This window comes from Callithrix jacchus, chromosome 8 (assembly GCF_049354715.1).
Source record: "Callithrix jacchus isolate 240 chromosome 8, calJac240_pri, whole genome shotgun sequence".
NCBI lineage: Eukaryota > Metazoa > Chordata > Mammalia > Primates > Cebidae > Callithrix > Callithrix jacchus.
This window is the reverse complement of record NC_133509.1, coordinates 138,499,274-138,520,869: the sequence shown is the minus strand read 5'-3', so window position 1 is coordinate 138,520,869 and position 21,596 is coordinate 138,499,274. Positions and strand designations below refer to the sequence as shown.

General features: G+C 58.4%; 2 protein-coding genes and 1 long non-coding RNA gene across 40 annotated transcripts in view; 1 reads left to right on the top strand and 2 right to left on the bottom strand.

The window, feature by feature from the left end:
- The first annotated feature begins 285 nt into the window (after positions 1–285).
- On the top strand, positions 286–20,273 carry XRCC3 (X-ray repair cross complementing 3). 6 transcript variants are annotated; one of them, XR_013521616.1, is made up of 9 exons: positions 286–2,124; positions 4,918–5,104; positions 7,708–7,845; positions 9,106–9,318; positions 13,128–13,282; positions 16,344–16,556; positions 16,723–16,769; positions 16,887–18,596; positions 18,933–19,180. XR_013521616.1 is itself a non-coding variant. In XM_078335870.1 (9 exons), the coding sequence occupies exons 3-9, from the start codon at positions 5,050–5,052 to the stop codon at positions 17,104–17,106; spliced, it is 1,041 nt and encodes a 346-aa protein (XP_078191996.1). In that variant the 5' UTR covers positions 406–632; positions 1,445–1,527; positions 4,918–5,049; the 3' UTR covers positions 17,107–19,180. The 6 variants fall into 6 exon arrangements, 5 of the variants coding, with proteins under 5 accessions (XP_078191997.1, XP_035117547.1, XP_035117546.1 ...); XM_078335870.1 differs by having other exon boundaries at positions 406–632; positions 1,445–1,527; positions 16,887–19,180; XM_078335871.1 differs by lacking the exons at positions 16,887–18,596; positions 18,933–19,180 and adding an exon at positions 19,218–20,273 and having other exon boundaries at positions 286–330.
- On the bottom strand, positions 3,738–12,449 carry LOC144577484 (uncharacterized). Its single transcript, XR_013521617.1, has 2 exons — positions 12,186–12,449; positions 3,738–7,055 (listed from the first exon to the last, which is right to left on the bottom strand). It is a non-coding gene; the product is annotated as an uncharacterized LOC144577484 (long non-coding RNA).
- The window catches only part of KLC1 (kinesin light chain 1), a 67,856-nt gene continuing 60,748 nt past the window's right edge, over positions 14,489–21,596 (bottom strand). For 25 of the 33 annotated variants that reach the window (XM_009006607.5, XM_009006615.5, XM_009006621.5 and 22 more), the window contains 2 exons: positions 15,269–15,341; positions 14,489–14,827 (listed from right to left, as the gene is read on the bottom strand). In XM_009006607.5, coding sequence (XP_009004855.1) covers positions 15,270–15,341 — 72 coding nt within the window. In that variant the 3' untranslated portion in view covers positions 14,489–14,827; position 15,269. Of the gene's footprint in view, positions 14,828–15,268; positions 21,358–21,596 lie in introns of those variants that run through there. The other 8 variants (XM_035261640.3, XM_078335837.1, XM_078335840.1 and 5 more) reach the window with 2 other exon arrangements.

Below are 21,596 nucleotides of genomic sequence, written 5' to 3'. Positions count from 1 at the left end.
GCCCGCGCGCGGCTGACAGCGCCGGCGTCCAATCGCCAAGCCCGCCACGGAGCGCGGACCAATCGGAATTCGAACTCCGCCCCCTCTCCTATCGCATAAGGGCACCGCCCCTGCCACCTTGCGGTCGGTGACCAATCGGCGGTGAGGGCTGGCCCGGGCATGCTCCGCCCACCTCGGTGGGATTGAGACTTTGGATTGGCTAGTTATTCAGTCACGTCGGTGTCGCTTCGTCTCTGATTGGTGTAGCCCTCTCAGGGCTTCCGGCGCCTATTGGAGGAGGAGGCTGAGAGGGGCGGGACGGCGCGAAGAAGAGAGCGGGGCCCGCAGTAGGTGAGACTCGCTGAGCCAAGCTGCGGGGCCGGGCGGCGGTGGGGTCGGACACCGTTGGTCGCCGCGGGCGTGAGGGGTGTGGCAGGGTCGAGGAGCAGGGGCGGCCGCGGGTCTCCACTGCCCGAGCTGGTTGGAGCAGGAGGGCCTGAGGCTGCAGCCCGGGTCGCGTTAGGGCGCCTCCCTGGAGAAGGCGGGCTCGGGGGTCCCCGGAACGGCGGAAGGCCGAGGTGTGCCCGCGGCTGCGCCCCCGGCCTTGGGCGCCTTCGCTTGCCTGCCTGGGACCGCGCTGGCCTGGCATCGAGGTGGGAGATGTCTGAACACAGTTATTTAATGGTTTCGTTTGGAAAGAAAATCTTTAGGCCGGGCGCGGTGGCTCACGCCTGTAATCCCAACACTGGGAGGCTGAGGCAGGCAGATCACGAGGTCAGAAGTTCAAGACCAGCCTGGCCAACATGGTGAAACCCCGTCTCTACTAAAAATACAAAAATTAGCTGGGCGTGGTGACACTTGCCTGTAATCCCAGCTACTTGGGAGGCTGAGGCAGGAGAATTGCTTGATCCGGGACCTGGGAGGCGGAGGTTGCGGTGAGCCGAGATCTATCGTGCCCTGTAGCCTTGGCTACAGAGGGAGACTCCGTCTCAAAAGGGTGGGGGACTTTGTTTATCCTGCCTTTAATTTCTTATTACAAGGCGTGAATTTTTATTGTTTGAAACAGGGTCTCGCTCTGTCGCCCAGGCTGGAGTGCAGTGGCACTCAGTGCAGCCTTGACCTCCTGGGCTCCCAAGTAGCTGGGACCGCAGGTGCCCCCACGGTTCTCGGCTATTTTTTTCTTTTTAGTAGAGAAGGGGTCTCGCTGTGTTGCCCAGGCTGGTCTCGAGCTCCTGGGCTCAAGCAACCCGCCGCCTCGGTCTCCCAGGGTGCTGGGATGACTGGCATCAGCAGTTGAGCAGCGTTGAAGCCTCAGAAGTGGGGTCCGTGTGGCTGACTCTGCCCTCCCCCTTGGGCATTGGCAGTGCCAGGGTCCTTGTGTGTGAAGGAAATAAGGAGATGGTCAAAGTATGATTCCACAAATTGCATGGTTTACCGTCAAAGAGAATTTGTTTCTCGGTCACAGTGCTCAGAGGAGGCAAGAGGAGGAGGTGAAGACTCCTGGCAGGGAAGTAGGCGCTCCGTGGGCGAGGGCCAGGATGGGCAGAGGTGAGTCGCTCCACTGTGATGGAGCAGGCCTCTGGAAGATGAGGTCTGGTTAGAGTTTGAGGTGTGCCTTAATAGTCACAGAGAGCGGGAGCGCAGCAGCTCCCTGAGAGGCTGGGACAGAGGACCAGCTCCCTGGCCAGCAGAGCCTCTGCCCAACCTTCACGTTGGTCTGTATTTTTGCAGTCCAGGAGGTAAGGTCAGTAACTCACATAAGGGAGTGTCTGAGGTTTAAGTGGCATTTCCACTTGAGACCTCACAGATGTGGTCTGATGAGACATCGGCTCTTGCACGAGGGTGAGTTCACCCCAAAACATCAGACTATGTGAGTGCTAGGAATTACTTCAAAGCCACACAGCAGGTCCCAGGCCTGGGGCAGAGGAGGGAGTCCACCTTGGAAGGGTGGGAGCAGCTCCAGGCCATGACCACAGCACGTCCGGAGTCTGGCTTGTGAGCCTGACAGCTCTGGTGTGACCGGCCACACTCACCTAGCCGCGCCTGACAGCAGCTCTTTCCCAAAGCCGTGGCTCAGCTTGGGTGCTGCCAGAAGAGGCACCGGTCTGTGTTGGGCCTGACCCTTGCCTACCGAGGCAGCTCCCGGTGTGTGGCCTTCACCCTGGTGGAGGGACGGGCTGGTCACGCCCCTGCCCCTTGCAGAGGAGGGAGGACAGAGGCATGCATGGGGCTGTCTGTGGAGCTTCCGGGCCAGTGTCGGACATAGCAGCTGCTTGGTGGTAAATGGAAAATATTCCAGGATACTTGCAAAAGCACGGCAGGCAGACCATGGTCTCGTTCAGAAACTGGGAGCTGTAGGAACCACTACACCAGGATGTTGCAGTGGGAAGGAGGCCGGGCCCAGCTCTGGGCAGGGCGTGTGCTGGGGGCTTACAGCTCCAGGAAGGAGGCCGGGCCCAGCTCTGGGCAGGGCGTGGGCTGGGGGCTTACAGCTCCAGGAAGGAGGCCGGGCCCAGCTCTGGGCAGGGCGTGGGCTGGGGGCTTACAGCTCCAGGAAGGAGGCCGGGCCCAGCTCTGGGCAGGGCGTGGGCTGGGGGCTTACAGCTCCAGGAAGGAGGCCGGGCCCAGCTCTGGACAGGGCGTGGGCTGGGGGCTTACAGCTCCAGGAAGGAGGCCGGGCTCAGCTCTGGACAGGGCGTGGGCTGGGGGCTTACAGCTCCAGGAAGGAGGCCGGGCTCAGCTCTGGGCAGGGCGTGGGCTGGGGGCTTACAGGCCCAGGAAGGAGGCCCGGCTCAGCTCTGGACAGGGCGTGGGCTGGGGGCTTACAGCTCCAGAAAGGAGGCCGGGCTCAGCTCTGGACAGGGCGTGGGCTGGGGGCTTACAGCTCCAGGAAGGAGGCCGGGCCCAGCTCTGGACAGGGCGTGGGCTGGGGGCTTACAGCTCCAGGAAGGAGGCCGGGCCCAGCTCTGGACAGGGCGTGGGCTGGGGGCTTACAGGTCCAGGAAGGAGGCCGGGCCCAGCTCTGGACAGGGCGTGGGCTGGGGGCTTACAGGTCCAGGAATGAGGCTGCGCTCAGCTCTGGACAGGGCGTGGGCTGGGGGCTTACAGCTCCAGGACAGGGCGAGGTAGAGGAGTGAAGGCTGTGAAGAGGAACCCTCAGGGGTGAAGGGGATTCAGCTTAAACTGACCTGCTGCCCTGGGGACAGTGGAAGATGAGGAGCTCCATCAGCTGTCAAGGGCGATGGGACACAGGGAAGGAGGTCCTTGCTAAACTGACTGAGCCAGGCCTGTTAAATCAGGTTCTCACCAGGATGTGCACAGCACCCAGGAGGAGCTCAGGAGTCGGGCTGCCATTGCCAAGCAGGGAGCCTGTTACCTGTCAGTGGGCACTCTGCTTCCAGGCGCTTGGCCCGTGTTGCAGAGGCCGGAGACGCTGCAGCCATGCGCTGGCCTTCCCGGTGCTCGTGCATGTCCTGCTGCTTGGCACAGCGGAGTTGCATATCCAGATCCAGCCCTGGGCAGCAGCCTCCTCACAGCCCCCAGACCCGGCCTGTCTGTGACGGTCACACCTGCTCAGGGAACTGTCCCTCCAGTGCAGATGCATGCTGGCTCTCGGGCTGTGTTTGGGTGGTGGCTCTGGTGTGGGGGTCCTACCAGCCCCGAGGTTCATACTCCCCTGTTCTCAGGGCTTGGAGGGTGCCATGTTCTGAAAACGATCTTCCCCAGCCAGGGAGGCCACATCTTTCACAGCACACTGCTTTCTCTGGAGGTGGCATTTCTTTATTTGCCTTCTGTGCCCGGGAACCTAACTTCCTCACTCCGGCCCGCTCTGCCAGCAGCTTTGAGCTGGTCCAGCACCCCACTGCCAGGCCTTGGCCTGCGCCTGGCCCTCCAGGGTGGCTCCTGGCCAGTTCCCATCAGGCTGCCTGGGCAGTCAGGCCTGGGCACTTTTCTGTGGTTCAGAAAACCCACAGGCCGTGGGGCCCCGGAGCCTGGTAGCACCAGCTTCCCTGCCCTGCCCGCCTCAAGGGTGCCTGGGGGTGCCCCAGCCTGCCGCCCCCACAGTCCATTCTCCAGTGCCTGTCTCTGAGCAGGCTAGCATGGGCTGAGTGACCAGCGTGATCGCGTACAGGCCAGTGCCACATTCTGTGTGGTTCAAGGAAAACCCTTCTCCAAGTCCGAGGCCCGCCCTTTCCTCTGCTGGATTTCGGCCGAGGCCGCCGCGCCAGACCTCACTGGAGGACATGGACCCTGGACCCGACCCTCAAAGCTGCTGCCTTCCCATTTCCCAGTGCCCTGGACACTCTTGGTCTTACCATTTGGGAGGCTGACGGGATGCAGAGTGGCCTGTCGGAAAGGTCTTGTGTGACCCCAGGCCGAGTCCCTGAGCAGCCCACCCCGAGACCAGAGGGGAAAAGAGCCGAGCTTCTCCCTCGCTGGGCTGGGCTCGGGCTGTGGAAGGGCTGCCAGCTCCCTTCCTGGTAGAGGCTGGGTGGGGTCCACAGGGCCTTCCTCCAGCCCAGAAGGAAGCTGCTGTCTTCTGCTGTTGGCTGCTGAGAGAGCTGGGGGTCACCGGCGTTCAGATTCACCCGGATTTGCACCCTGCAAATCCCAGACTCACCTTCCCACTCTTTCCAGAGTCCCCAGAGACACACTTAAGGGAAATTCAACTGCAGAATGCAAGAGATGCCTCAGTCACACCAGCGGAAACGTATGGGTCACGGTGGGCGGGCACTCACCTGCCGCAGGAGGATGGCTTTGATTCTAGCACTTTCCACATGGGGTGAATGTGGCGGGCTTGGGGGATTTTTCAAATGCGTCAGTGTCTGGAATGGGTTCTAAGCTACCAAAAAATTCTTAGAGGTAAATTACAGACGTGTTGCCTCATCATAGCTAGACAGCATTCCCTGTATGGTGAAGTCTCTCCTCCACCCGCAGTGACAGATACTCACAGACACCACGGCCGCTGTCACTCCCCTGCTGCGCGCCTCCCACGTGCCTCCAAACGTGCGTCCATTGCTCTGTCTTTCCTGCGAAGTTACTCACCCTAGTGGTCAGCCCACCGACAGAATGGATTTGGACCTACTGGACCTGAATCCCAGAATTATTGCCGCAGTTAAGAAAGGTATGTTTATTTCTATTTGTATAAAGTCGGTTTGTGATGTAAAGGGCGGGGGGGGGGGGGGCCGTGTGCACTTTAAAGAAGGCAAGTTCACAAAGGGCTGGTCTCTAAGCCTGAGGCTGCCTCCCTTTGCCTCCCTGATATTAAACCAAGGCTGGGATGTGCTATGGGGTGTTCGGGTGTGTGTGTGTGTGTGTGTGTGTGTTTTCTTAACTGCACGGACTTCTTGCCGTTAATTTTATTTTTATCTAAGTAACACCCGCATCTTGTCTGAAAAGTGAAATGGAGCCACATATAAATCTTTTAGTTATTTTTTTTTAAATATTTCCACCTGGGCTCCTAAATGTGTTTCTGTTGCAGTGTTTGATTTGTCTGTGTTATTGGTTACCCAGGGTCTTCCTTTTGGGGGTGGTGAGAATTGAGCCTGCCTACACCCCATGTACCCCAGCTCCCTGCACATAGTTAGAACTTAGTTTGGGTGAGATCGGCTGTCGGGGTTGTGATTGGGCGATACTGGCCATTGTTGAGCCTGGTGTAGTGGTGCAGGGGGTGGGGGTCGTTTTCTTTCTTACAACATCTTTTTCCCCTGAGTTAGTAAATGCTCAAAGCTCAGGCCCCACTGGCAGCCCCCAACCCCTGCTCCCCATGCCTGCGGCGCAGCTGTCATCCAGAATACCCCTTCCATCCTCCATCTTCCCCATCTCCCAGGTGAGAAGCCGGAGTGCACGCGGAGCCTCTGCAGGGGCTTGGCGACAGGGCAGGGCCTCACTGTCCTCCATCCTTGGCTGTTGGTTTTTATCCAACACCACAAGGCTGTTGGCCTTGTGATCACAGAACGGCCGCAAGAGCTTGCAGTCCAGGGACAGAAAAGGGGAATGGGCTCAGCCAGGGACTTCCTTTCTCACCCGTGTCTCTTATCCAGAAATGAGTGTTTCCAGAAGTCCCTGCAGACTTGGCAGCTGTGAAGGGAGCTGGGGCCGTGAGGCTTACCAGGGGGAGCCATCCCCACACAGCCCCAATCCCTGCCAGTCCGCAGGGCTATACAGAGCCCTCTAGAGCAGGCTGTCTGCGTGGAGCCTGCTCCGCTGGATCTGGCAAGACCTAGGGGTGCTTTCTTCATTCCCACCTTTCCATCTCCTTGAGTTTTCTGTGTGGCCTTTCCAAAAAATCACACCAGTGATTACTGTTTTCCAGCTTGATGGTTGTCATTTCACTGCAGCTTTCAGCACACACGTGTTGAGGGAGGTTCTGATGCAGCAGGTTTGAGTCTCTGTGGCTAGACCGAGCCCTTCCTCCACCACTGCTTCCTCTCCCGTGCGCTTCCTCTCTTGCGCTTCCTGATTGGCCACTGCTTCCTCTCGCGGGTGCATCCTCTCTTGCGCTTCCTTGATTGGCCACTGCGTCCTCTTGCGTGCGCCTCCTCTCGCGCTTTCTGATTGGCCACTGTTTCCTCTCACATGCGCTTCCTGATTGGCCACTGCTTCCTCTCACGTGTGCATCCTCTCTTGCGCTTCCTTGATTGGCCACTGTGTCCTCTCGCGTGCGCTTCCTCTCTTGCGCTTTCTGATTGGCCACTGCTTCCTCTCACATGCGCTTCCTGATTGGCCACTGCTTCCTCTCACGTGTGCATCCTCTCTTGCGCTTCCTGGATTGGCCACTGCGTCCTCTCGCGTGGACATCCTCTCTTGAGCTTCCTGATTGGCCACTGCTTCCTCTCTTGCACTTCCTGATTGGCCACTGCTTCCTCTTGCGCTTCCTGATTGGTCACTGCTTCCTCTCTTGCACTTCCTGATTGGCCACTGCTTCCTCTCTTGCGCTTCCTGATTGGCCACTGCTTCCTCTCGTGTGCGCTTCCTCTCTTGTGCTTCCTGATTGGCCACTGCTTCCTCTCGCGTGCGCTTCCTCTCTTGCACTTCCCTGGTCGTCTAATCGGTCTGCAGCATTTGCCTTCTTTCTACGAGTTTGAAAGTACAAAGTGAAGTACTTACCCACGTCCAAAGTTAAATTCTTTTCTCCCAAAACAGCAGGTCATGGGGATCTGCGCTTCTGTAACTGCTGCCACTGCCCTTCTGATTTGCACACACTCTGCCCCCCTGCCCTGACTGCCCTGCTGGTGTTTGGACCTGGGCTCTGCTTCCCTCCCAGCATTGTGCGCCCCTCCTCTGCCCTGCACGTGTTCTCTCCTGCAGCTCAGCCTGGATCCGTGCTTGGCGGGTGGGTGGTGGACCTTGGTGTTGGTTCTTAGCTGCCCCTTTCTGGAGCACTGTCTCCAGCTGGCATGGAACTGGGACCCTGTTGCTTCTTCTCAGCACCTGAGACCTGCCCATCCCCGTCTTCTGGCTTCTCTTCCAGCTCATGTGAGGCTGGCACCTGCCCGAGTGCCAAGACTCAGGGCGCAGGGCACAGCAGCCCTTTCCTCTTGCCTGTGGGTCAGCCACACTCTGTCCAGGGTTTCCAGGGAGCAGGGGGTCCGGTCCCTACCCACCTTGCCCCCAGAATCGGAAGCACAATGTTCTCACAGCGCTCTTAAAAGCAGCTTTCGTCTCCATGTTTCTGAGTGTTATTACAGTCTGATGTTTTCCTGTAATTTATCTGTGTCATTGCAGCCAAACTGAAATCGGTAAAAGAGGTTTTGCACTTTTCTGGACCAGACTTGAAGAGACTGACCAACCTCTCCAGCCCCGAGGTCTGGCACTTGCTGAGAACAGCCTCCTTACACCTGCGGGGAAGCAGCATTCTTACAGGTAGGTGGGTCCTGGCATCTCTGCGGGGGTGACATATGACTCCAACATCTCAGTCCCTGTGCTGCAAGGCATGGGGCTGTGCAGACTCCACCAGGACCAGCCTTGGGGTGTGTGGCAGCTGCTCCAGCCCCAGAGTTCCCACCTCATTTCTCTTACACCCACAGGGCTGTGGTCACAGCATCAGGTCAGAAGATGGATGGGATGGACACGGAAGGGCTGTGGGGCCTCCTGGGGGACCTTGCTCCTTGGGCCAGAGGAGGGGGATGCAGGAAGCAGGGGTGGAGTTGGTAGTCAGCACCCAGAGCCCCTCAGGGCCTAGCAGGGTGGGAATAGTGTGCTGTGAGGCCCTGGCCGAGGTCCCACCACCACATTTGGGAAACCAGGTCTCAGCAGGGGAGGGAGGTGCCCAGCAAACCCCATGTACCTGACCAGACAAGGTTTCCATCCCTACCTCTGAGCAGGCCCCAGTGGGCAGTGGGGTCCTGCCTCCCCTGCAGGTGGCTCTGTGGGCCCAGGCCCTAGGGAAGACGCTGAACCGGGGTCTGCCACAGTGGGCATGTGCCACAGCCACACACACGGTGCTGTGGGCAGGCCTCTGGGCAGGACTCACAGTCATGGTGGCCTGCCCTACCCGGCCAGGGCGCTCAGGGTGGTTTGCAGAGATGGGCTGCTCCTCCCAGCCCAGGCCCCAAGCCACGAGCACGGACTGCACAGCATGTCCCACCTTGAGCCTCACCCTGAGGAGCCTGGCTGTCGAATGGCTCACCCAAGGTCCTTTAGCCAAGAAATTGTGACCAGCACTGTTTTGGAGTGGCATCTGTCACAGAACACTGACGGCACGAGGTGTGCACTGTGCACATGCGGGAGCCCATCAAGGCCTTCAGACTGCTCAGCACCCAGGGCACCCAGCTGGACAGAGCTGTGCCTTTTTCTTTCGGCGGAGGTTGTTAGGGGGCGCCTTGGGCCTCTCTGGAAACTGGCGGAAGGCGCCTGGTGCCGCAGTCGCCCAGTGAGGGGATCCCTGGAGGCGTGTGATGGTGGCCCTGGGGATTCCCCGACTCTGCAGCTCAAGTCCACTTTTCCTTCCCGGCCAGGCTACCCCTCCCTGCCCTCAGCACCCTGCCCACCCCTGGTGACCACAGGCACCTGTGCTCCAGCCACGCTGCGCCTGGCACAGGCAGGCTGCTCGTGCCTCCCGAGGTCCCCAGCCCTGCCCGCAGGCCCAGGAGAGCCAGGCCTGATGCCACCCCTGCCCTGCAGCACTACACCTGCACCAGCAAAAGGAGCAGTTCCCCGCACAGCATCAGCGCCTGAGCCTCGGCTGCCCGGTACTGGACGCGCTTCTCCGTGGTGGCCTGCCCCTGGATGGCATCACCGAGCTAGCTGGACGCAGTTCGGCAGGAAAGACCCAGCTGGCGCTGCAGCTCTGCCTGGCCGTGCAGTTCCCACGGCAGCATGGAGGCCTAGAGTCTGGTGAGCGGCCACCCCTTCCCTGGGGTCTGGGCAGGTGGGGGGGCCCCTGCTTTGTGTGGGAGAGCTTTCCGTTGAGGTTGGGAATTCCTACCATTGCGTCTCCCTCCTTCCCGTCCTGTTTGCCATCGCTCCTTCCAGAACAGGGAGGGGGAAGTGAGGCTGAGCTTGGCTGACAGCAGGAGGGGTGAGGGGGTAGGAACCCCACTGCCAGGCGCCTGCAGCCGGCCCTCAGCAGAGCTAGGCCCCCAGGGGTCGCTGGTTGAGCACAGCTGCCAGGCGTGGGGTCCACAGAGCCAGCAGCACAGGGAGGGCAGCATGGCCCTTCTCCCGGGTGCTCCTGGTGCAGCCCCATGAGCCTGTACGTCTGTCTGTGGAACGAGGGTTCCCTGCATTGGACTGAAGCATTCAGAGTGTGCCTGCTTGGGTCTCTGGGGTATAGAAAGTTCATGTGGTTTAGGCTGTGAGCTCTGGGGTGTAGAAAGTTCATGTGGTTTAGGCTGTGAGCTCTGGGGTGTAGAAAGTTCATGTGGTTTAGGCTGTGAGCTCTGGGGTGTAGAAAGTTCATGTGGTTTAGGCTGTGAGCTCTGGGGTGTAGAAAGTTCATGTGGGTTTAGGCTGTGAGCTCTGGGGTGTAGAAAATTCATGTGGTTTAGGCTGTGAGCTGTGGGGTGTAGAAAGTTCATGTGGTTTAGGCTGTGAGCTCTGGGGTGTAGAAAGTTCATGTGGGTTTAGGCTGTGAGCTCTGGGGTGTAGAAAGTTCATGTGGGTTTAGGCTGTGAGCTGTGGGGTGTAGAAAGTTCATGTGGTTTAGGCTGTGAGCTGTGGGGTGTAGAAAGTTCATGTGGTTTAGGCTGTGAGCTCTGGGGTGTAGAAAGTTCATGTGGTTTAGGCTGTGAGCTGTGGGGTGTAGAAAGTTCATGTGGGTTTAGGCTGTGAGCTCTGGGGTGTAGAAAGTTCATGTGGTTTAGGCTGTGAGCTCTGGGGTGTAGAAAGTTCATGTGGTTTAGGCTGTGAGCTGTGGGGTGTAGAAAGTTCATGTGGTTTAGGCTGTGAGCTGTGGGGTGTAGAAAGTTCATGTGGTTTAGGCTGTGAGCTGTGGGGTGTAGAAAGTTCATGTGGTTTAGGCTGTGAGCTCTGGGGTGTAGAAAGTTCATGTGGTTTAGGCTGTGAGCTGTGCACAGGGAATGTGTTTCTTAGTAGCTCCTTGTTTTAAACTCCATGTGAACACAGAGTGGCAGCTTTTTTCAGCAGTGGAGCCTTCAAGCTCATCTGCTAGGCTCACTTCCCACATGGGGCAGGACCCAAGGCCCTGGACTCACAGGCCCCGCCAGCCACCTCCTCATAGGCCTGACCTGCCAGCGGTGGTGTGGCTGGGAATCTCTCCACTGCCACCCTTATGTGAGCGTCGTCCCCAGGACCCAGGGTGTGCTGTGCCTGCTGAGCCTCAGTGTTGGGTGTACTGGAAGGGGGCTCCTGAGAGACCTGGCTGGGGTCTGCTCATTTTTATCCCTGCAGCCCTGGGGAGGGTGCCCTCCTGGCAGGTACCTGGGTCCCTGCAGCTGGTCTTGGGGTGAGCCTAGAGACAGCCAGAAGGATGGGAGTTGGCCTTGAAAATGTGAGTCTCCCATTTATCCCACGGAAACGTTTCTGTGAGGTAGAGGCAGGACTCAAGTGTGCTGGGAACGGGACGGGAGCTGCCCTCGTTCTCCAGCGTCCTCAGTGCCAGGCTTTGTGCAAATGTGATTTGTGCTATGATTCCCCCGAGCCTCCATCCTGTTGGTTTTTTCACTGAAGCCCACACTCCCCCCTGCCCCAGGGACACCCTCCCTGCATACTCCAGCTATGCCCAGCCCAGTGACCACTGCGGGAGAGACCACGTCAGCCTTGTGGGCTAGGGGCAGGGAGGAGGCCCCAGGCCACGTGACGTGCAAGATCAGCTCTAAGATGCCCTCTCCTGGGGAAACAACATTCTTTTCCTAGATTCAATCTAAAGGCCCAATTTTTGAAAAGAAAGTGGCAGCCAGGCTCTGGAGTGATTCTGAGTCCTGTGCTTGAGCCACATGAGGTCCTCAGGGGCCCCGCCCACCACTGGGCTGCCCACAGCCACCCACCTGCCAGCTTCGTGGTGTCCCCAGCTCTACAGCCCCTTCATGCATCACCCCAATAAAAACACGCTGCTTGACCAGTTCCCCCTGCTTCCCAGCCTTCCAGCCCAGCCTCTCCCCAGCCAACAGGGCGGGGGAAGCACAGGCCCCCACCTGCCTGTGACCCCCTGACTAGGGGCACAGCCACATCTGGGGACACTGGTGGGGAAGGGAAGCAGCCACAAAAGAGATGTGGCCTTCCAAGGCAGTATTTGTACATCCCTGGCCCCAAGTGGGCCAGATGCTTCTTAGAAGCTTAATTCTGACACGGAACAGCGGGAGGGCTCCTGACTCTCTTTGCAGCTCTTCTCTGTGGCTGAAATTCTGTCAGAAAAAATCAGATGAGAACGAAAGCTTACAGGGATGCTCACCAACAGGCTGCCCACAGCTGCTGTGCCGCTGGAGGAACCACCGGGGCTGGCATAGTCAGTGCCTAGGGAGCTCACGGCTTTTTTTTTTTTTTTTTTTTTTTTTTTTTTTCAGGAGACTAGAGTTTTATTGTTCCTCCATTCAGTCTCCCCAGACATTCCTGTTTTTTCAATTGAGATGTAATTTACATGCCATAAAATTCACTCTAAAAGTGTAAAATTCAGTGGCTTTTAGAAGCACAAAACTCTGTGCCCCTCACCGCTGTACAATTCCAGAGCATTTCCCTCACCCAGAAAGGAAACCCCTCCCCATGAGCATAAGCCCCCGCCCCAGCAGCGGCCTCCCTTTCTGTACCTGTGGCTCTTCCCGTCCTCGGCGCGCCATGCGAGCGAATCCAACAGCATGTGGCCTCACAACGGGCTTCCTTCCCTGGCACTGTGCTTTCGAGGTTCACCTGTGCTGGAGCATGAGTCAGAACTGCCTTCCCCTTTGGGACGGAATCATACTCCACCGTAAGGACGGGCCGAATTCTGTTGGTCCCCACTCCTCAGTTGATGGCATTTGGGCCGTTTCCCCTTCGGGCTGTCGTGAAACGCACTGCTGTAGACGCTGATGTGTGTCTCCCGGCGGGTGTCTTTGCCTGTGGGACTGCTGGGTCATGTGATTTGTGTTCAGCGTTTTAAGGAAGTGCCAGTGGGTTTCTGAGCGGCACCATTTGACATTCCTATTCCTAGCAGCGGCGTACAGGGTCCTCCTCCACATCCTCACCAACGTGTGTCTTTTAAGCCAGCCTTTTGAGCTGAGCAATGGCACAGGTTCACGTGGAGCCCAGACTGCAGGAGCTTTGAAAGTGGAACAAACACTTGCTCAGTGGGGCCCTAGAGGGTGGCCATATGTTGGGCTCGGGGGCCATGTCCAGAAGGCGTTGTCCTGCTCCTTCCACTTGCTCCCTGCCCTGCGGTGGGGGGACAGATGGGCACGGGGGAGGGAGGGGGTGGGGCAGGAGAGGCCTCCCATCTGTGGCCATTCTAGCCCAGGGCCCAGGACAGGGGAAGTCCTTGCCTGGGTGTCAGAAGTGAAGGCCCAGCCTGTGTTCCTCCTGAGGAGTCACCTGGCTCCGAGGTGGCTGCCGGTGGGAGAAAGAACCAGCACCAGCCTCCTCCCTCCCCGGGCCAGGGGGAAGAACCTGTGAGGGGCAGAGAGTTAGAAATGGTGGGAGACATCTACACTTGATGTATGTGGTGGCCACAGGCCATCTGGAGCCCCCCAGGCACATCAGACACTCTGGCTTCCCAGGAGCCGTCTACATCTGCACAGAAGACGCCTTCCCACACAAGCGCCTGCAGCAGCTCATGGCCCACCAGCCACGGCTGCGCACTGACGTTCCAGGAGAGCTGCTTCAGAGGCTCCCATCTGGCAGCCAGATCTTCATCGAGCACGCAGCCGACGTGGTGAGTGTGGGAGAAGGCCGGGGACATCCCAAAGGCAAGCTGTTCAGGACCACAGGAGCAGCTGTAGCCACCAGGGCAGTGGGGTCTCACCGACCAGGAAAGACAGGGCTCAGCTCTGAACACAGCACAGACCTTGAGGGTTTACAGCCAAGGAACAGGTGGGTCAGAGGATGGAGAGTGACTGGGCGGAACCGGCAGGGGAGGGGTTCTGGCCGAAGCGTCCTGCCAGGATCCTTGCTGAAGGTGGGCCGTGGGGATCAGACCACCCCTGGGGACAGTGGAGGATAAGGAACGGATCAGCCACTGAGGGCAACAGGATATGGAGGGCAGGGTTCCTGCTGCAGTCTCAGCAGGGATTGCCAAAACTGGATTTCATGAGGACATGCACAGATGGGCCTAGGAGGCGGCTAGGAGCCTGAGTGGCTGTGGGCTGCGACATCCAGTTATGTCTGAATCTCAGGCAGCTTCAAAGCATGTTCTAGAATGAGGATGCCCATATTCAGACTTTGTTATCTGAAACTCACGTAACTGAGCATCTGCGCACCCTCTATCAACCCTGCCCATGAAGACTGAGTAGAGAAGAGAAGCCCCAGGTGGGTGGCAAGGGCCTCCTCTGGGCTTCGGGCCCCCGGTCAGCTGCCCCTGACCACCGCCCTGAGAAGGGTGGGGCCTGCTCTCCGGCTACTGCCCTGGTGAGAGAGCTGTGTGGGTTTCACCCCTGCCTCTGCGGGGAAGACGGCCCTCCCTGGGGACACAGGCCAGGCACCCAGCTCAGACAGGCAACCTCAGATCCTTGACCACCACCTGGCTGCTGGCCTCCCTGCACACACTGGCTGGGTTTGGAGGAGGGACCCCATGGCAGGGCCTTCCAGAGAGCAGGGGCCACTCACAGCGGGGCCAGTCAAGTCCGTCCTGCAGCCAGGAAACAGGCGAGAGGCCAGGACCCATTCCGGGGCAGCAGTGCTGTGAGCTGTCAGCGTTTAGTTTACAGAGATTGTTCCGGGGAGGGAGAAGTGAAGGAAAGACGGGAAGTTTGGGCGTAAACCATGACCAAAAGCAAACAAGGAAATTCCACCCTGTACAGGGGGAGCAGCTGCCATGCCCAGCCCGCCCTTGACATGGCTGTGGCTGGGCAGAGCCCCTGGCTCCCGGGTGGGCCTTCCCCCACTTCTAAGAATTCCTATGAAAAAACTTCCAAGTGAAGCATAAGGCATATAAAGTTTTAATTTAAAAAATGTACAATAAAATACATTATGGCACACAACGCAAGGGAGTTACACGTGAGAAGGGAGCTGTGGGCCCAGCTCATGCCTCAGGTCTCCTGGGAGAGGCCACACCGCACCAGGGCACCAGCTTCGGCCCAGCCCCAGCCCCAAGGCTGCACCAGCTGTACAGTCATTAACATCGCGCCCCACGCACACAGAGGCAGGAGAAATATGAGTGTTGCGGCTCCCACCGGGGCCCTCCCTGCCGCCCTGGCTGTCTCGGGCCAGCTCCGGGCCACACTCAGCATTCCCATCCTGGAGTGGGACCAGGTCGGGGTCACTGCAAGAGAAGGTGGAAAGTCAGGGCTGGGCTGCCAAAACCTGATAGTGTTACTAACTTCTGTTCTGGAAACAGCTCTCTGGGAAGCCCTGACCCCAGGTCTGCCTAGAGCCCTGGGTGTTGCTCGGTGTGAGCCTCCCTGGGGCCGAGGGGTCATGGGCAACTGGTGTGTCTTTGGCCTCCGCTCCCTGGAGCGCCACAGGCCTGAATCTGGCATAGGGGAGGCCAGTGGTGTGGACACAGAGCCTTCTCTTGCGTAAGCAGGGCCTGGTGCCATTCCCACCCCCCACTCTGCTGTGGCCCTTGGGCTTGTATGAGGATGGGGCTCCCTGAGCCAAGCCCCTCCTGGAGGCCCAGCCCTGCAGCTAGCAGCAGCCACCCCTTGCCCATCCCCCGCCCCCCAGGTGCCTGTCTCCCGGGGTTGCAGGCTGCGGGACTCACGTTAGCGATAGCGTCTTCCAGGCCACTGCTGCTGCTGTCGTTTTCCACAGAAAGAGGCTCGGCCAGAGACGCCCTGGAGATGAAGCACAGAGTTTCACTCAGGGCTTGCAGGCAGCCCTCAGGCATCTTCAGAGCTCCAGGTGTGACACCAGGGTGTGACTGCAGACCTTGGACTAGAGGGGCAGTCTAGGGGTCCCTCACAGCCTCCATCTGGCCAGAGCTGCTGGCAAGGCCAGTGAGGCCTGAACTGCCCTGCTTGGTGCCAGGAGCAGCTGTGCCACCCTCCCCTATCACCACAGTTCACCAAGCTCTGTAGTCAGAGGCCAGGCCATGCCAATGGCCCACAGAGCACAGCAGCACCCAGAGGCTGGCTGAGGATACCTGCCTTCCTTGGGGGCCCCTCCTGGGAGTTGGTGGGCACAGGGCCATTTCTACCCCTTGCCCAGGCCAGGCCTGCTCAAGAGCACAGGGCTAAGGCCTGGGGACACAGGAGGCACTGACCCCCAGGTGGTCTCCCAAAGTGCCCCACACCTCAGCAGAGGCAGGCCAGGCCTGACCCACCTGAGTAACAGCCTGAAGGGCATCAGGCCCCTGTCTTGCTCAGTGTCTGGAGAGGGTACATCCCAGGTGATCATGGCCACCACGGGCTAGCTTTGATGGCATTCTGGCCAGGTCCGGGTAGTCTCGGCACCTGGCATGGGGCCACCGAAGGAGGGGGCTGGTAGATGCTGACCCGTGACAGGGAGATGGTGAAACCATGTCAGGAGTGGGAGCAGACCCCCGCAAGGACTCAGGAGCCTGGGCAAAGGGTAGAGGGCAGTGTTGGCACGGCCAAGGGGTGATTGCCTGGGAGGGCCAGAGGAGGGACGGGTCCAAGGGAACCAGATGTGTGGGCCTGAAGCTTCTGTAATTAGAGCCTTCACTGAACTGGGCCCAGAGTATGGGGACCACAGAGCAGGCGTCATCAGCCCCCGGTGGGTAGGATGATTCCGAGTCACAGTCAAGGTGACAGTCCAAAGGGGGTCTGGTTATCTGGGGCAGGGGGCTGCAAAGGCAATGGCAGCTGTCCCCACAGGACACCTTGTTGGAGTGTGTGAATAAGAAGGTCCCTGTTCTGCTGTCTCGGGGCATGGCTCGCCTGGTGGTCATCGACTCGGTGGCAGCCCCATTCCGCTGTGAGTTTGACAGCCAGGCCTCCGTCCCCAGGGCCAGGCATCTGCAGTCCCTGGGGGCCACACTGCGTGAGCTGAGCAGTACCTTCCAGAGCCCCGTGCTGTGCATCAACCAGGTGGGTGGCAAGGCAAGGGTGCAGCCGTGAGCTCGTATTTTTAGCCAGGATGTGAAGCAGAGCTGGTCTGGAGGTGGGTGGGTGGCAGTGAGGTGGGTAGCAGCCTGTGCCTGACCATCAGGATGGCTCTCAGCCGCTGTAGCTGACCTAGACTGGGCTCTTCCAGGTGACAGAGGCCATGGAGGAGCAGGGCACAGCGCACGGACCGCCGGGGTGAGTACAGCCATATGGCACGTGCCCCTCTGCACAGGTGCCGGGGTGCAGCTGGGCTGACGTGAGCAGGGCTACCCAGCCTTCTGAGCACCAGCCCGCCTGCTTTCTGTTTCTCAGATTCTGGGACGAGCGTATTTTCCCGGCCCTTGGCATAACCTGGGCCAACCAGCTTCTGGTGAGACTGCTGGCTGACCGGCTCCGTGAGGAAGAGGCTGCCCTCGGCCAGCCGGTCCGGACCCTGCGGGTGCTCTTTGCCCCCCACCTGCCCCCCTCTTCTTGTTCCTACACAATCAGTACAGAAGGGGTGCGAGGGACATCTGGGACCCAGTCCCACTGACACGACAGCAGCTGCAGAACAGCCGTGCCTGAGAAGCACTGACACACTGGCACTCCGGCCTTGAAAATGCTATGTGCCTTGGCCATGGCACAGCTGGGAACCTGGTTCTGAGCCGTCTTCCAGGGCAGCAGCTCCACTTTCTCAACCAAAGATGGTGACCACGGACTGACCCCCACCTGATCTGGGTGGGGGGGCGGGGGGCGCTGTTCCACCCCTCCCTGGATTTGGGCACCTGGTCCCCACTGCTGAGCTCGCCCCTGGGGGCAGGTGATTCTCAGGGCTGGGGCCTGGGGGTGTCCCTACAGTGACTCCCTGGGAACCCCCTGCTTCGGCTTCCCACATGGAAGCCCACCTGGGGTCAGGTCTGAGGCCTGGCACCTCAGACCCGTGCAGCCCCTGGGACCCTCCTCCACACAGAGCAGTCCTTACTTCCCCTACCACCCAGGCTACAGCAGGGCTGCAGGCAGGTGGCTCCTCCTCACCCACCTTTGGGTCCTTGGCTCCTGGGGGCCCCATCCCAGCACACATGGTGCCCCTCAAAACTTCAATGTGGTACAAGGTGAAGAGAGCATATCCCACTGACCTCCAGCTTCAGAGTCCAGGGGAGCCCGGGGGAGGGGGGACTGCCTTGACTCTAGTAGTGTGGCCTGTGCCAGCACCACAGCCAGATGGAGGAGCTCAGGCAGTGCAGGGCTGGCACGTGATAGGCTCATCAGTTAGCTAGCTCATCAGTTATGGCAGGACTCCTGGCAGGGCAACCTGCACACCCAGCCGCACACTGCCCAGGCCCTACATCTGGCTGCAGATGCTGACACATCTGCCTAGTGGTGAGAAGTGGCGTGGCCTCCCCATGGGCAGAGCAAGGACCCTCTTGATTCCCACCGCAAACCCTCCTCCACCCCCAAGTGCCCCCATGTGCTGCCTGGCACCGAGCAGGCCTTTGACAAATAAACAGCAAATGGATGCAGCTCCAGGACCTGCTTCCTGCTGTCTGCCAGCCATTCCTCTAAGTAATCTATGCACATGGAAGTATGTTCTCGTCACAGCTCCTGGGGACAGGTACTGTCACTACATCTCCACTTGCAGGCAGGGAAACTGAGGCCCAGAAATGTCAAGTGGCTTGACTCCTCCCACAGTGCTCACCCTGTGCAGTGGGAGGAGGGGCTGGTACCCGTTGGGGGGAAGGTAAGGGGTGGGGCCATACTGTGCAGAATTTTTCTTTGGCTGTTTTCGAGGGTGGGACAATCCATTTCAAACCTTCGTCACATTATCAAGGCTCTCTGACCCTACAGTTAAGAATCACTGGCAGGAAGATGGGAAAAAGTTATTTTGGGGTTGGATTTTTACAAAACAGCCTTTCTGCAAAAGTGTAGCGATTTTACAATAGGAAACAAAACATTTTATTTCTGTAACTGAACATGAGCAATTCCAAATGCTTTTCTAGGCAAGACATGCCAGCAGTGAGAAAACGAGACACAGCTTAACGACAGGTACATTTAATAGAGAAAACACTCCTGGAAGCTAGGCCTGCCCCGCCCATTCTGCCTCAGTTCCTGCCCTGGAGGGAAGGGGCTGCGGAGATTCCTGTCCTAGGGAACTGCCCCCCACCACGAAGTCTGCAGAAGGGCTGGCCTGGCAGTCCCAGGAGCACTGACCATCCCCTGGGGAGCCCAGTCCCTGCCCAGGGCCACAGGTCTTCTCCTGAAGACCCTCCATCAGGAACCACATGCCCTGACCCTCATTTCCTAACCATTATTTTAAAACCGCTGAAGTTCTTCCCCACACGCCGCGGAACTCACTGTAAACAATACACATCTGTGTGTCAGCCCTGAGACAGCTGGCGCCCCGGCAAGATGCCGTCAGACGTGAGTGCTCTACGGGACTCAGAAACCTGACCACAGTGTACACACAGCTCACGAGTGCGTGCCAACAGAAGCTAATGACCTCCTCCAGGAAAATTCCATAACGTTATGATAGTGCAAAGCCTGTTATAGACTGTAACCATACCTCCTTAGCAGTGTTTAATATATCTTACTATAAATACTGAATTTCTAATTACATGATATTCCTAGCAGCTTTCTGACCAAACAGAAATCTTTTTTTAATTCCAGAAATTCCAGGAAATAACTATGTGAATCCCTCCAATACTGTAAACATGAGACCAAGTGCTGCCCACAAGAGGGCCCCTGTGCCACCCATGGGCACCGCCAACCTCGGAGGATGCCTGAGCTGCACACTGCTGCTGCCTCAGGGAAGCACCCGTGTCACAGGGCCTGCTTTCTGTCACAGCAGCACAGACTACCCAGAGATAAGCTGTACACCGGCAGAGCCAGACCCTCCCATGCAATGGCTGCTGGGCCCCTGCGCTGCATACATGGCTGCCGTGGGGGAAGCAGTGATTATTTTGACAGCAACTCTGAAGAAACAGGTGCTGACTCACACAGGGTTCCCCTCACCAGAAAGACAGCACAAAGGAACAGGGATGGCTGGGCCCACCACTTCTCTCCTCTGAAGACAAAAATTCAGAGCACCAGATGGGAAATGGCTTAAATCACCGCACTTCTTTTAAAACATCTCTGTGTAGAATTTAGAAAGTTCCTGATCCAAGAATCTACAAGAATGGAGTCAGGAGCCACAGCCACAGGTGGGCAGCTTGGGGACAGGGCTCGCTCCACGGGGCAGCTGCCGAGCCAGGCACTCGCCCACAACTAGATGGAGCCCCGTCTCTCGGAAACACACACCTTTTCCCAAACAGGGCAGTCCTTGACACGAGATGGGAAGAAATGACATGAAACTTTTAAAGGTATTCTAAAGTCTAGCCTTGTAACAAAACCCCAGGATGCTCTGTCCCCAGCCCTTGGCCCCATGCCCCACGGGAAGCACCAATGGCTGGAGGCGACAAGTGTGAGCCTCTGCTGTGCCGCCGTCTGCCCTGTTAGGTGAAAGCTGCAGGCTGGCCTTTCGCAGACCCCTCCGTCCTGCGGCCTAGCAGGCTGGCATGGAGCAGTGCTCACCTCAGCGTCTGTTTTGTGTGCTCCTTACCTGTGGGTTAGTCTGCGGACAGCCCTGAGAAAGATGGCCTCGGCATTGATTTGAAAATGTTCCTGTCAAGAGTCCACCATGTTACCTCATTCTGTAAAGCTGAGGCTTTTAAAAAGTGAAAGGCATATCTCTAATGGCTTTGTGTGCAGGGGCCCCCAGGAGAAAGAACAGTGCTCAGAAGGGGTGGGCGTGGGGCCCCCAGGAGAAAGAACAGTGCTCAGAAGGGGTGGGCGTGGGGCCCCAGGAGAAAGAACAGTGCTCAGAAGGGGTGGGCGAGGGGCCCCAGGAGAAACAACAGTGCTCAGAAGGGGTGGGCGTGGGGCCCCAGGAGAAAGAACAGTGCTCAGAAGGGGTGGGCGTGGGGCCAGGAGAAAGAACAGCTCAGAAGGGGTGGGCGTGGGGCCCCCAGGAGAAAGAACAGTGCTCAGAAGGGGTACTTTACATTTCCAGATTTATCTACAGCCCTTTTTTTCTTTTGAGACAGAGTCTCGCAGTCTCCCTCTGTCTCCAGACTGGAGTGCAATAGTATGATCTCGACTCACTGCAAACTCTGCCTCCTGGGTTCAAGCGATTCTCCTGCCTCAGCCTCCCAAGTAGCTGGGATTACAGGCACGCACCACCACGCCCAGCTAATTTTGTATGTTCAGTAGAGAGAGGGTTTCTCCATGTTTGTCAGGCTGCTCTTGAACTCCCAACCTCAGGTCATCCTCCCAAAGTGCTGGGATTACAGGCGAGAGCCACTTCGCCCAACCCAATTTACAGGCTTACTACAATATTACAATTTAAAAGAGAGTCTGGTGTTATGGCAAAAAGGTGGCAGGCAGGAAATGCAACAGGGTCTGTGAGCAGGAGCCAATCCCCAGCGTGCTGAATCCGCCTTGGCGCCCCCTGTGCCTCCCTGTGCCAGCCCAGCTGGGTGGTGGCTGGGGTGGCTCCTGGCACTGGGACTGCAGGCCGGGTAACAGAATGCTGGGGCATGGCCGCCCAGGTATTTTGAAAAGGCACCTCCAAGGTTGGTGGACGTCACTATCTAGGAAAGAAAGCCAAGGAGTGCGGCTGGCGCCTCCGGGCAGGGCAGTGAGGGGCGTGGCAGGGCGAGGCAGTCTCACACTCGCCAAGGCAGGTTACCTAGCCCTGCCGCCCTCAGTGGGCCAGGTCAGTGTGGCTGGCACTCAGAGCTCGCGAGTCTGCCAGACAATTATTTCGTTCCTGCATGAAAAAACAAATGGAAAAATTACACTTAACCAGGACTTCAAATGAGGCCAGCTACAAATGGCCTCAAGCCTAACAGTACCAGCTGCACAACTAAGTCTACGCTGGCCCTCGAGAGCCCCGGAGTCACTGGGCATGGGGGAACTCCGAGAAACCAGAGGGCAAAAGACTGGCTCAGCTACAGAACCCTGTAAAACAGAGACTCTTTCCTCTCATTATCGGGGTGGTCCAAGCAA

Excerpts from the sequence above, each read along its gene's own strand:
- XRCC3 (XM_035261656.3), top strand. The coding sequence starts at position 5,050 with ATGGATTTGGACCTACTGGACCTGAATCCCAGAATTATTGCCGCAGTT. Across the intron at positions 16,557-16,722 it reads CCGTGCTGTGCATCAACCAG|GTGACAGAGGCCATGGAGGA; the intron begins GTGGGTGGCAAG and ends GGGCTCTTCCAG. Across the intron at positions 16,770-16,886 it reads ACAGCGCACGGACCGCCGGG|ATTCTGGGACGAGCGTATTT; the intron begins GTGAGTACAGCC and ends TCTGTTTCTCAG.